Source organism: Neoarius graeffei, chromosome 5 (assembly GCF_027579695.1).
Source record: "Neoarius graeffei isolate fNeoGra1 chromosome 5, fNeoGra1.pri, whole genome shotgun sequence".
In the NCBI taxonomy this organism is placed as follows: Eukaryota; Metazoa; Chordata; class Actinopteri; order Siluriformes; family Ariidae; genus Neoarius; species Neoarius graeffei.
The window spans coordinates 60,879,066-60,892,879 of record NC_083573.1 but is presented as its reverse complement, the minus strand read 5'-3'; the positions used below and the strand labels follow the sequence as shown (position 1 = coordinate 60,892,879).

At 43.6% G+C, this 13,814-nt stretch overlaps 1 protein-coding gene across 1 annotated transcript in view; it reads right to left on the bottom strand.

The window, feature by feature from the left end:
- grik3 (glutamate ionotropic receptor kainate type subunit 3) overlaps nucleotides 1–13,814 on the bottom strand; it is a 258,630-nt gene that overhangs the window by 99,874 nt on the left and 144,942 nt on the right. The window contains exons 6-8 of the mRNA XM_060922177.1: nucleotides 7,891–8,061; nucleotides 6,985–7,128; nucleotides 5,830–5,937 (exon numbers count right to left, since the gene is read on the bottom strand). Of these exons, the coding sequence (XP_060778160.1) occupies nucleotides 5,830–5,937; nucleotides 6,985–7,128; nucleotides 7,891–8,061 (423 nt within the window). The remainder of the gene's footprint in view (nucleotides 1–5,829; nucleotides 5,938–6,984; nucleotides 7,129–7,890; nucleotides 8,062–13,814) is intronic.

Below are 13,814 nucleotides of genomic sequence, written 5' to 3'. Positions count from 1 at the left end.
CACAGCCAACCCGAAGAAGTGTGCGATTGGGTGGGTGGAAGTATGGTATCTGGGCTTCCACTTGGGCAATGGGCAGGTGCGTCCCCAAATTAACAAGACTGCAGTGATTGCGGCCTGCCCGAGGCCCAAGACCAAAAAGGGGGTGAGACAGTTCCTGGGGCTGGCTGGCTATTATCGCAGGTTTATACCTCATTATTCGGACGTCACCAGCCCGCTGACTGATCTCACTAAAAAAGGGGCACCAGATCCGGTCCAGTGGACGGAGAAATGCCAGCGGGCTTTTTCTGAGGTAAAGGCTGCACTGTGTGGGGGGGCCACTGTTACACTCCCCTGACTTTTCTCTCCCTTTTATATTGCAGACGGATGTGTCGGACAGAGGGCTGGGGGCTGTTTTGTCCCAGGAGGTGGAGGGGGAGGATCGCCCAGTGCTGTATATAAGTCGAAAGCTGTCAGTGCATGAGGGGCGCAGCACCATAGAGAAGGAGTGCCTGGCCATCAAGTGGGCAGTCCTCGCCCTCCGTTACTACCTGCTGGGACGCCCTTTCACCCTCTGTTCAGACCACGTGCCCCTCCAGTGGCTCCATCGCATGAAGGATGCCAACACGCGGATCACCCGTTGGTATCTGGCACTCCAACCCTTTAACTTCAAGGTGGTCCACAGGCCGGGGGTGCAGATGGTCGTGGCGGACTTCCTCTCCCGTCAAGGGGGGGGAGTCGGCTGCGGGCCAGACGGCTGCCTGGCCTGAGTCGGGCGGTGGGGGTATATGGCAGTGGGGGCATGGTCAAGCGTCGGTCTGTGACCGGAGGGCTATGTCAGGGAAGGTAAGTGGCAGAATCACTACACCTGATGTGGATTAACCTGTGTTTGTGTGTCTTCCCCAGTGACCGCGCCCTATCTAAGGAGGAGAGTGAGAGCAGAGCGGGCTCTCTCCCGACCAGAACACGTGTGTGTGGCGTGTGTGTATATGTGTATAAGTAAACGTATAGAAGCTGAAAAGCTGACAATAAAAGAGTTATTGAGAACTCAGTACTGGCCTGCCATGCTTCTGTGCTCCACCCACCTAGAACACTTGCTACAGTACTGTAAGCTAACTTATCCTGCTTCTTGTTATTTTGAGTTGTCTAAATAATAAATGCCCATGCTTTTTTTTAATTAAATGAGGTTTCCTGTAAATAATTCATCTCCAATACCTACATCTCACTTTAAGTAAGTTTCATTAGTAAAGTTCCTTCAAACCTCAAACCTTTGTCTGGACTTTAAAGGGACGATAATCCAGTCATACATGCATACATACATTATCTATACCAGTTGTCAGTGTCAGGGTGACTGGTGAACTGGAGCCAATCCCAGCTGACTTTGGCAAGAGGTGGGGTACACCCTAGGCAGGTCGCCAATCTATTGCAGAGCCAACACAGAGCACACTCATTCCTAGGGACAATTTAGAGTAGCCAGCTGACCTAATCCACAGGTCTTTGGACTGTAGGAGGAAACCGGAACACCTGGAGGAAACCCATGCAGGCACTGGAAGAGCATGCAAACTCCACACAGAAAGGCCCCAGTCGGCCATGAGGTTTAAACCCAGCACTTTCTTGCTGTGAGGTGACAGTGCTAACCGTTTCACATCTGTATGTATAGTTAGGCAGGCTAAAAATATCAAATTCAAGCTGTGTTAAGCCTTTTAAGGTATGTACTGTACTTTATCTCATCTCATCTCATCTCATCATCTCTAGCCGCTTTATCCTTCTACAGGGTCACAGGCAAGCTGGAGCCTATCCCAGCTGACTACGGGCAAAAGGCGGGGTACACCCTGGACAAGTCGCCAGGTCATCACAGGGCACTGTACTTTATTTCCAGAAGAAATCATTTGAAAATAAAAGCTAAAGAGATAGATTTATTTCAGCTTTTCTTTATGACATCACATTTTGTGACATACAGGTGCTTCTCAAAAAATTTGAATATTGTGGAAAAGTTCAATACTTTCCATCAGTTATTTAAGAAAGTGAAGACTGAATATATTCTAGACTCATTACACATAAACTAAAATGTTTCAAGCAATTCTGAATTTTTATGTTGATAATTATGGCCTTCAGCGCACACACACACACACACAAAAAAAAAAAAATCTCAAAAAATTGGAATATTTAATTTTGAGTTTGAGTAAGGGTGGCACGGTGGTGTAGTGGTTAGCGCTGTTGCCTCACAGCAAGAAGGTCCGGGTTCGAGCCCCATGGCCGGCGAGGCCCTTTCTGTGCGGAGTTTGCATGTTCTCCCCGTGTCCGTGTGGGTTTCCTCCGGGTGCTCCGGTTTCCCCCACAGTCCAAAGACATGCAGGTTAGGTTAACTGGTGACTCTAAATTGACCGTAGGTGTGAATGTGAGTGTGAATGGTTGTCTGTGTCTATGTGTCAGCCCTGTGATGACCTGGCGACTTGTCCAGGGTGTACCCCGCCTTTCGCCCATAGTCAGCTGGGATAGGCTCCAGCTTGCCTGCGACCCTGTAGAAGGATAAAGTGGCTAGAGATAATGAGATGAGATGAGATGAGATGAGTTTGAGTAAATTACTATTCAAACAGTATAAATACTGTGTATCTCTTGGTCTAGTTCAGTACATGCAACCACAATCATGGGGAAGACTGCTGACTTGACAGTTGTCCAGAAGGCGATCACGGATACCCTCCACAAGGAGGGTAAGTCACAGAAAGTCATTGCTGAAAAGGCTGGCTGGAAAATGTGCACAAGCAACAGAGATGACCACAGCCTTGAGAGGATTGTCAAGAAAACCCGATTCAAGAACTTGGGAGTGCTTCACAAGGAGTGGACAAAGGCTGGTGTCAGTGTATCAAGAGCCACCACCCACAGACGTCTTCAGGAAACTGTCACATTCCTAATATCAAGCCACTCCTGAACCAGAGACAATGTCAAAAACATTTTACCTGGGCTAAGGAGAGAAAGAACTGGTCGGTTGCTCAGTGGTCCAAAGTCCTCTTTTCAGATGAAAGTAAATTTTGCATTTCATTTCGAAGTCCTAGAGTCTGGAAGAAGAGTGAACAGGCACAGAATCCAAGGTGTTTGAAGTCCAGTGTGAAGTTTCCATAGTCTGTGATGATTTGGGGTGCCATGTCATCTGCTGGTGTTGGTCCACTGTGTTTTATCAAGTCCAAAGTCAATGCAGCCATCTGCCAGGAGATTTTAGAGCACTTCATGATTCCATCTGCTGACAAGCTTTATGGGGATGCCAATTTCCTTTTCCAGCAGGACTTAGCATCTGCCCACGGTGCCAAAGCTACTACCAAATAGTTTGCTGACCATGATATTACTGTGCTTGATTGGTCAGCCAACTCGCCTGACCTGAACCCCACAGAGAATCTATGGGGTATTGTCAAGAGGAAGATGAGAAACACCTGACCCAAAAATACAGACGAGCTGAAGGCTGCCATCAAAGCAACCTGGACTTCAGTAACATGTCAGCAGTGCCACAGGCTGATCGTCTCCACGCCATGCCACATTGATGCAGTCATTTTTGGTAAAGGGTCCCCAACCAAGTATTGAGTGTATAACTGAACATACGTTTCAGAAGTTGGACATTTCTGAATTGTAAATCCTTTTTTGATACTGCATTTCTTATTTTCATGAGCTATAAGCCACAATCATCAAAATTACAACAATAAAGGCTTGAAATATTTAACTTTACATGTAATGAATATAGAATATATGAAAGTTTACCTTTATGATTTCAATTATGAAAAAAATGAACTTTTTCAAGATATTCTAATTCTTTGAGAATCACCTGTAGTGTTTGGTGACATTGCTTTTTAAATGCTTGAACTTGAATGAAACACTTGGGGTAGCCGTCCATAAGCTTCTCTCAATACATAATGCTGATCAATATGGCTAAATGTGACCAGAGAACATGACTCCAAAAGGCTAGTGATCGTCTGCAAACTTCAGTCTGTTTTTCAGGCCATGGTGATGTAGGGCTCTCTTAATGGTAAATGTACATTTTTTTTTTTGTCACCTGATGGCTCCAAGTCCTTCACAAGTTTCTTTGTTGTTGTCTTGCAGTTTAGTTGAACCTTTAGGACCAAAGTTTTTTTTTATCAGTGATAGTTAATTTGTGCTTCTTTCCTGAATGATGCAGTGTCTGTGTGTCCTAGAATTTTTATATGTGCAAACAATTGTTTGTACAGATGCTTCAGGTCTTTCTAAATTACTCCTAAGGAGGAACCAGACTTGTGCAGGTCCACATTTTTTGTCTGAGGGCAAAAAGGCACTGGTTATGAACATAGACCTTTCCCAGTTAACTCTTAGTTATGACAACTGGGCATTCAGAAACTTGGAAATGTCATTGCATTAATTTCTGGAATGATCCAGACTATTTAAAGAGACAGTAATTTTAGTGTATCTTTGATACTGTATATTTCTGATATTGTGATATAAAGCTGAAATAAATCTGTCTTTAAGTGATTGTTTTAAAATGGCCTCTGATATGAACAAAGTAGATTCCCCAATTGCCTTGAAAAAAGAAATGTATTGTAACATGACCTGTGGAGCTGTGAAAAACTGAGACTGAATATCTTTATCCTTAGTGTATGTAAGCTTTTTAGCCTCAACTGTATTTTGTGTTATTTACAACCCAAAACATAAATCTCAGAGTGGCATATTGTTGTTATATCGACTATCAGGTGCGCTTAAGTTCCAGGTCATAATCATGCATAACTGAGACACGCCTCTGATTTACTCAAACTCCATCCCAAAAACACAACTCTTGCATGCCTCTCTGAAGGCTGAGGCAGTTATGTCTGAGGTCTGAATAATGATGGGCAAAATTGTCATATTAAGTCCTTCTTTATGGGCGGCACGGTGGTGTAGTGGTTAACATGGTCGCCTCACAGCAAGAAGGTTCCGGGTTTGAACCCAGTGGCCGGCGAGGGCCTTTCTGTTGCCCCTTTTCCACCAAAGCAGTTCCAGGGCTGGTTCGGGGCCAGTGCTTAGTTTGAAACCGGGTTTTCTGTTTCCACTGACAAAGAACTGGCTCTGGGGCCAGAAAAAACGGTTCAAGGCTAGCACCAACTCTCTGCTGGGCCAGAGGAAAGAACCGCTTACGTCAGCGGGGGGCCGGAGTTGTTAAGACCAACAACAATAACAAGACCGCGAAAGATCGCCATTTTTAAGCGACGAGAAGCAGCAGCTGTACAAACGCGAAGTCAGCCATTATTATTATTATTGTTGATGCTGCTGCTTCTTCCGTGTTGTTTTTGCTTCGATATTCGTACCAAGGTTTATGCAAACGTAGCGACGTAACTGACGTATACAGCGACGTAACTGACGTATACAGCGACGTAATGACGTGTCTTCCCTTAGCACTGCGAGCTATGGAAAAGCAAACTGGTTCTCAGCTGGCTCGCAAGTTGAACGAGTTGTGAACCAGCACCAGCACTGGCCCCGAACCAGCCCTGGAACTGATTTGGTGGAAAAGGGGTATGTGTGGAGTTTGCATGTTCTCCCCGTGTCTGCGTGGGTTTCCTCCAGGTGCTCCGGTTTCCCCCACAATCCAAAGACATGCAGTTAGGTTGACGTGGGGCGGCCTTGGGCTGAGGTGCCCTTGAGCAAAGTACCGAACCCCTGACTGTTCCCTGGGTGCTCTCGGCTGCCCACTGCTCTGGGTGTGTGTGCGTGTGTTCACTGCTTCAGATGGGTTAAATGTAGAGGATGAATTTCACTGTGCTTGAAGTGTGCATGTGACGAATAAAGGTTTCTTCTAAAAAAAAAAAGGTTTCTTCTATGACCCTGTGTAAATTAGAGTTTATTAGAATGAATTTGAATTATCACCTTTTCCAGGCCATCCTCCTTCAGGTTGACAATGTCTAAGTCAAAATCTGTCCTCAGGCCAGTGGTCTTGTTGAAACACAAACGTCCAGTCAGGCCATCCCACTGAGACTATACAGAAAAAAAGAGGAAGGGAAAATGTTTGAAATCTGACACACAGAAAGACACAAACAGGTAAGGTATACCACATGCTAGCACACTAAACAGAGCATATATTTCCTTTTTTTTTTTAATTAAATTTTACATCCCAGAGCCTTAGCCATAAACTCCCCAAAGATTTCAGTCTTAATTATTGACCATCTTAGTCACTCCAGTCTAGAGCGAATGCAAGAAAAAAATGTACATGGCAATGCTTAGACCCCTTTTCCCCTGCTAATACAAACACACTCATTCACACTGAGACCAGGCCCAAAAGGGACTTGTTTAGAGGATGATGAGACTTTACAGGGACATTTATTCTGACTTAGTCAAACAGATACAACACTCTTCACACTGATTCTGTAGTCCTCTTTTTTTTCCTACACACAGAGCAGCGCTCTACAATTCTAATCTGCTTATTATGAGTCACAATCACAGAGTCTCTTGTGAGTCAAAATAAGAGCTGATTATGCCATTCTCACTTCTGAGCAGAATGAACAGTGATGGGTTCATCTGGAAAGTAGGACATAAATAAAATGGACTTTTTTACATACATTTAAGGTGAAGGGGGAAAAGGGATTTTAAAAAAAATCAAGTACATTTGTTCTATTCTGGCATGATTTTCAGGTTCAGACAAAAAGACACTGACTACATAGCAAAAGGAAAACATTATGTGTATTGAAAAGTAGAAACAAGGCATGTACAGTCAGCCTTTTACAGACAGCAATTTGTATTTTTCTCATACAGAGTATAATCTTTAATGGAAATAAGCTTATTCTCTCACTCTCTCTCTCTCTCTCTCTCACACACACACACACACACAGCATTTTTAACTCAACCAATGGTGCCAACAATTCAGGAGCTGGCTTTATGTCAAACTTCTTCAAAAACTACTACAGTTCATCTGCACTGAACAATTTCTTCTAAATGTCATTTACATATCCTAGGCAGACCTGAATGTGAATCCCAGTGGACTGGGATGAGGGTTGCAGTGCCCCAGCCTTTTGCTGTAGTCATTACCTCCTTAATAAAGCTCATAAAGCGCCCGCCGAACCTCCAGGGCTTGTGGCGATGACACTGCAGAGAGTTGACTGTCATCTGGGGTGCGTGCTGATAGGAGACGGATACAATGTGGACCGCGTCATATGTCAGAGCAGCATCTGTCTGAAATAAAGCAGGACACTATTTCAGCTGACATGAGAAGACGCAGCAGAGCATGCAGACAAACAACATACACGTGTTTCTGCACCATTTGCAGAGGCGCATCAAAAGCATGTAAGTCAGGAGGAGGGGCGGAAGTAGAGATTCTGGTATGCACTGATATCTCAGCACAGCAGCTCAATACGCATCAGGTTTTTTTTTAAATTCTCTGGTAAACAACATAGTTCAAGAAGTGTTAAATTATTTATGTGACACCCTCCTGTGCAGAGAGCCATGTGAATAACCGGAACAGTCCAGTTCAGCAAAAAAGATATTAAAGGTACACTGCCTTAACGTTTATGGTAAGATGGTAAGCGATTTCATGCTTATGGCATTTCCAGAGTAATTAAGTGCTTGTGGTATTCATAGAAAAGGCAATGCAGAAAATCCACATTTTATGTCGGTAAAACCTATGGGAAAACAATGTTTCAATGGGAAAATAATTATTATTAAAGAAAATAGCCTGTCTTGCACAGCCCACATTTCTTCTTAGAACTAATATAATAACTGTCATAAATCTAAGGATCAAAATTATTTAAATTAGAAATCTGTTTTTAGTCTTCCAAGAGTCTGTGCATGACTCTAGAAAATTACACATTTTATGTTCCTTTCATTCCTATTTCATATACTGCTTTTCCTGGGTATTCATTCAGCATGTTTTTTTTTTCAGTAGAAACAGAAAATGTATGAAGTATAGCAAACAAGAAGACACACAATTAAGCATACCGTCATAATTCCTTCCAGGAGACCAGAGTCAGGTTTTGGAGGGATCTGCTTCTCTGTGGACCATTTCTCCACAATGGAAGCCACTTGAGGATTATCCACATTTAGGATACGGAAACCAGTCATATTGACACCACAGAAACGGTAAGGCTCTAGATTGATGGCCATAAGATCCTGAAAATGGGGTGGGACAGAAAGAAAGGAAAATGGAGAGAAAAGAGAACCTTCATCCAGGGTTGAATTGGACCTTGTTGTTGGTGGGGAAAAGGCTGCTTGACTCTTTGTCTCATAATAAAAGAAAGAGATATAGGGTGAAAAGATAGAGGGAAAATGAAGAATGGTCAGAATAATGTTGCATTTCTGGGCTGCTAGGATATAGAGGATGAGGATGTGTAGGTTACACACACCTCAGTGTATGATACCAGAGATAACAGTCAGCCTTTCAATAGCTGACTGAAACAGTTATTTCCTCAATAATCCTGTGTTCATTGTTCTGGTTCTGTGCACCCAACCATACTGTATGTATGCCACCTGACACTGAATGTGGCCCTGGCACTGAAATGGATCACAGTGTCTTTGGATTCAAAGCCTTTTTCACAGCATGAATAAAGGATTGGAATTTCACATCCCAAAGCAATGATGTGCAACTTAAACCTTTAAAAATGAAACCAGCTGTGTGCGGGGGGGAATCCAGTTTGTTTATTTATTTCATAACTTTGATAATGATACATTTTCTATAGAGCAGTCTGTAAACAACTTAATTTCAAGAATCAAATTTAAAACATTATAGGACAAAGATAATTGGAGGCTTAAACTGGCAGCATGATGGTGCAGTGGGTCGTGCTGCTCCCCCACAGCTCCAGTGTCCCCAATTCTTGGGTTACTGTTTATGTGGAGTTTTGCATGTTCTCCCTGTGTCTGCATGAGTTTCCTTCAGGTTTTCTGGTTTTGTCCTATCACACAAAAATATGCCAATAGGTGAACTGACTAATACAAATTGCCCCTAGGTGTGAATGAGTGTCTGAATATGTATGTACATGGCGCCCTGCATTCATTCAGGGTCAATTCTGGCCTTGTGCGTGGTGTTCCTGGGGTAGGCTCTGGATCTACTAATACATCATGACCCTGACCAGGATAAAGCAGTTTCTGAAGATAAAGGAATGAATGAGTTTTAAATGACTGTGCTCTTCTATCATATCTAGGTTGGGCACCTTAATTTAATTCGATAGTTATAGTTCCCTTCATTGCCAACATGTTTACGTTAATACTACTTGGATTGATCATGCTTACTCTACACAATCAAATCTAGCAGTTGGAAACGTGTTTAATTTTAGTATAAGCAATGAAATCATGTTTTGATGAGAAACCTAATGTTTTTAATGTAAACCAAACAGTGTCTTACAAAAGTATGCATCCCCCTTGGTGTTTGTCCTGTTTTGTTGCATTACAAGCTGGAATTAAAATGAATTTTGAGGGGTTAGCACCATTTGATTTACACAACATGCCTACCACTTTAAAGGTGCAAATTGTTGTTTTATTATGATCCAAACAATAATTAAGATGGAAAAAAACTCTGAAATCTGGAGTGTGCATAGGTATTCACTCCTTTTTGTATGAAACCCCTAAATAAGAGCTGGTCCAACCAATTAACTTCATAAGTCACATAATTAGTTGATTAAGATCCAACTGTGTGCAATCAAAGTGTCACATGATCTGTCACATGATGTCTGTATAAATCAACCTGTTCTGGAAGGACCCTGACTCTGCAACAGTATGAAGCAAGCAACATGCGAACCATGGAGCACTCCAAACAGTTCAGAAACAAAGTTATGAAGAAGTATAGATCAGGGTTGGGTTTTATATATATATATATATATATATATATATATATATATATATATAGCGGCACGGTGGTGTAGTGGTTAGCGCTGTCGCCTCACAATAAGAAGGTCTGGGTTTGAGCCCCGTGGCCGGCGAGGGCCTTTCTGTGCAGAGTTTGCATGTTCTCCCCGTGTCCGCGTGGGTTTCCTCCGGGTGCTCCAGTTTTTCCCCCACAGTCCAAAGACATGCAGGTTAGGTTAACTGGTGACTCTAAATTGACCGTAGGTGTGAATGTGAGTGTGAATGGTTGTCTGTGTCTATGTGTCAGCCCTGTGATGACCTGGCGACTTGTCCAGGGTGTACCCCGCCTTTCGCCCATAGTCAGCTGGGATAGGCTCCAGCTTGCCTGTGACCCTGTAGAAGGATAAAGCGGCTAGAGATAATGAGATGATATATATATATATATATATATATATATATATATATATATATATATATATATAAGTTTGGGATATATATCCCAAACTTTGAATATCCCAGGGAGCACATTAAATCCATTATAGCAAAATGGAAAGAATATGGCACCACTACAAACCTGACAAGAGAAAGCCACCCACCAAAACTCACAGACCAGGCAAGGAGGGCATTAATGAGAGATGTAACAAAGACACCAAAGATAACACTGAAGGAGCTGCAAAGATCCACAGTGGAGATGGGAGTATCTGTCCATAGGCCCACTTTAAGCTGTACACAACATAGAGTGGGGCTTTATGGAAGAGTGCCCAGAAAAGAAAGCCATTGCTTAAGAAAACACATTTGGAGTTTGCCCAACAGCATGTGGCAGACTCTCCAAACACATGGAAGATTCTCTGGTCAAATTAAACTAAAATTGAACTTTTGGGCCATCAAGGGAAGTGCCATGTGTGGTACAAATCCAACACCCTGAGTACACCATTCCTACAGGAAAACATGGTGGTGGCAGCATCAAGATGTGGGGATATTTTTCATCTGCAGGGACAGGAAAGCTGGTCAGGACTGAAGGAAAGATGGATGGCACTAAGTGCAGGGCAATTCTGGAGGTAAACCTGTTTGAGTCAGCCAGAGATTTGAGACTGGGATGAAGGTTCATGTTCCAGCAGGACAATGACCCTAAACATGCAAAACTGCTAAAGCTACTAACTGTCACCAAGAAGCCTGTAAAGAGCCTGGGGAGGTGGTACAGAGGTGAGCTGAATGAGAAGGCAAGTGTAAATGAGATGCTTAAACAAGCAGAGGTGTGGGTGAGAGCCCTGGAGAGGAGTGGTCTTACAGAGAAGTACAAGGCTTGGGGCTACCAACATGGAGTCCTTCCTTCTGTGGCCACTACTTGTGTATGAGGCGCCCTTGTCAACAGTTGAGGCCCTGGAAAGAAAGATCAACAGCTTCTTGAGGAAGTGACTGTCTGTCCCCAGGATCTTCTGTTCCATCAGCTTGTACAGTTCAGGGAGCAAGCTGTAGCTGCCATTGACATCAGTTGTGGATGAGTATAAGACAGCAAAAGTGTGGTTGGCCACAATACTGAGGAACAGTGAGGATGAAGCCATTTGGCAGGCTGACATCAACACCTGAACAGAACATAAGTGGAGAGCTAGCAGTACACTGAGAGAGGCAGAGGAGTGACTTCAGCATGCTGACATTGTGGGGATGGTGAACCAGGGGAGGTTGGGCCTAGGCTGCATCACCAGAACAAGCTGGAGGCAAGCAAAGCCAAAGGAGCAGCAAAGGACAGTGCAGGAGATCCGGGTGGTTGAGGAAGAGGTCAGGCAAGCCAAAGCAGTGGCATTGAGGCAATAGGGCAACTGGACCAGGTGGGATGGCATACGGGGCAGATCACTGGGCTGGAAAGATATCTGGAATATGGAGAAGCATCAAATTAAGTTTCTCCTCTCCTCTGTCTATGATGTCCTACCAACACCCACAAATTTGCAAAGGTGGTTAGTGGAGAATCCCTGCTGCGTGCTCTGTGGGAGGCCGGCCAACTTGGAGCACATCTTGTCAGCATGCCAAGCAAGCCTAATGGATGGAAGGTTCAGGTGGTGCCATGATCAGGTGCTGGCCCAGCTGGCCAAAGGGTTGGAGAGGGAGAGGAAGCAGAAGACCATCAATTCACAAGCCAAATGACCCCACTTCATTAACTTCCTCAAGCCAGGTGTGAAGGCAAGCAAAGATGCAGGGGGTACAGGGATCTTTGCTACAGCAGGTGACTGGGAGATGAGGGTTGACCTTGGAAGGCAGCTTAAATTCCCAGAAGAGTTAGCTAGCACCAACCTCCATCCTGACATCATTCTGTGGTCAAGGGCCACAAGGCAGGTGGCACTCCTGGAACTTATGGTACCCTGGGAGGAAAGGATTGTGGAGGTGCATGAACACAAGCATGGAAGATATCAAACTCTCAACATTGTGTGTCAGCAGAGGGGATGGAGGGCCTGGAACCTCCCAGTGGAAGTAGGCTGCAGGGGCTTCCCAGGGCAATCACTCTGGAGGGCATTAGGAGTTCTTGGGGTGAGAGGCCCTGCCTGCAAGAAACTGATTAAAGACATCTCCAGGAGGCTGAGCCAGCATCTAGATGGCTTTGTCTGAGAAGGAATGACCAATGGCACAACCAGGCTGGCAGAAGAGAAGGAGGACAGAGCTGAGTGATGAGTAGGCTTGAGAGTCAGAGGGGGTGGTTCCAGAATGCTGGTTCTGCTGTCAAGCCCCTCTGAGGTGTCGTGGGCCAATCGGCAAAACACCAGTGGGGGGTGCCCACTTGAAAACCCTGTGAAGGTTCAAAGGTCTGAGTCACAAGGTGCTGTCCTCCATGGAGGCAAGCAGAAGGAGCATTCTTAAGTCAGTCACCTCAAATGACGTGCAGGAGGAAACCCCCTGCCAGGAGAGGCAGCAGCGGAGAAACCTCGTATAAAGACACTGGAGTGGTTTAAAGGGAAACATTTAAATATGTGATGAGTCATGGAATCCATGGACACATGTCGGCCGAAACAAATCTGAGAAAATCGCAAAAGAAGCATTAATTAATTAATTAATGCTTCTTTTGCTCATCACATATCTTGGAATGGCCTAGTCAAAGCCCAGACCTCAATCCAATTGAAAATATGTGGCATAACTTGAAGACTGCTGTACACCAACTCAACCCATCTAACTTGAAGGAGTTGGAGCAGTTTTGCCTTGAGCAATGGGCAAAAATCCAAGTGGGTAGATATGCTAAGCTAAGACAGACATACCCCAAGAGACTTGCAGCTATAATTGCAGCAAAAGATGGCTCTACAAAGTATTGACTTTGGGGGTGAATACCTATGCACACTCCAGATTTCTGTTCTTTTTTTCCATCTTAATTATTGTTTGTATCACAATAAAACAACAATTTTCACCTTTAAAGTGGTAGGCATGTGTAAATCAAATGGTGCTAACACCCCAAAAAATCCATTATAATTCCAGCTTGTAATGCAACAAAACAGGACAAACACAAAGGGGGATGAATACTTTTGCAAGACACTTTACATAGTATGTTCTCTTAAATATGACTGAACAACATTCAAAATTTTTTTTCCAGTGCAGGATGACACTTCAACACTTACCAGTAGCTGAAAATATCTCTTGGAGCAAGGGTTAAAAAATTCAAATAATTTCAAAGAAGGAAGAGAAGCTATTAGTCCTGATTGCAGTTATGTTGACTTTTCATGGTCAGATACGTCAGAAGCTTCCTCCTCTCAGATGATAAAACAGAAACATTAAAACCAAATTCCAGTGGAGTGTAGCTGTGTTGCCATAGAAATTATATGTTTTTTTATCACCTCAAACAATATCTATTTAGGAAATAAACTCTAGGCTGTGACTGAAGTCATAAATGGATGTCAAGTAAGTTTATTATACTTTGTATCAGAATATTTTATTCTTACACTGTACTCATTTTTCTTGGTGTCTGTCCTTAAAATTCAGTCTTCACTATCTCAAAGTTATAAGCCCTTATATGGATAAGTATCAAAAGAGATAGCATGATGAATGAATGGAAGTATAGGCAGATGCATAGATAGATAGATAGATAGATAGATAGATAGATAGATAGATAG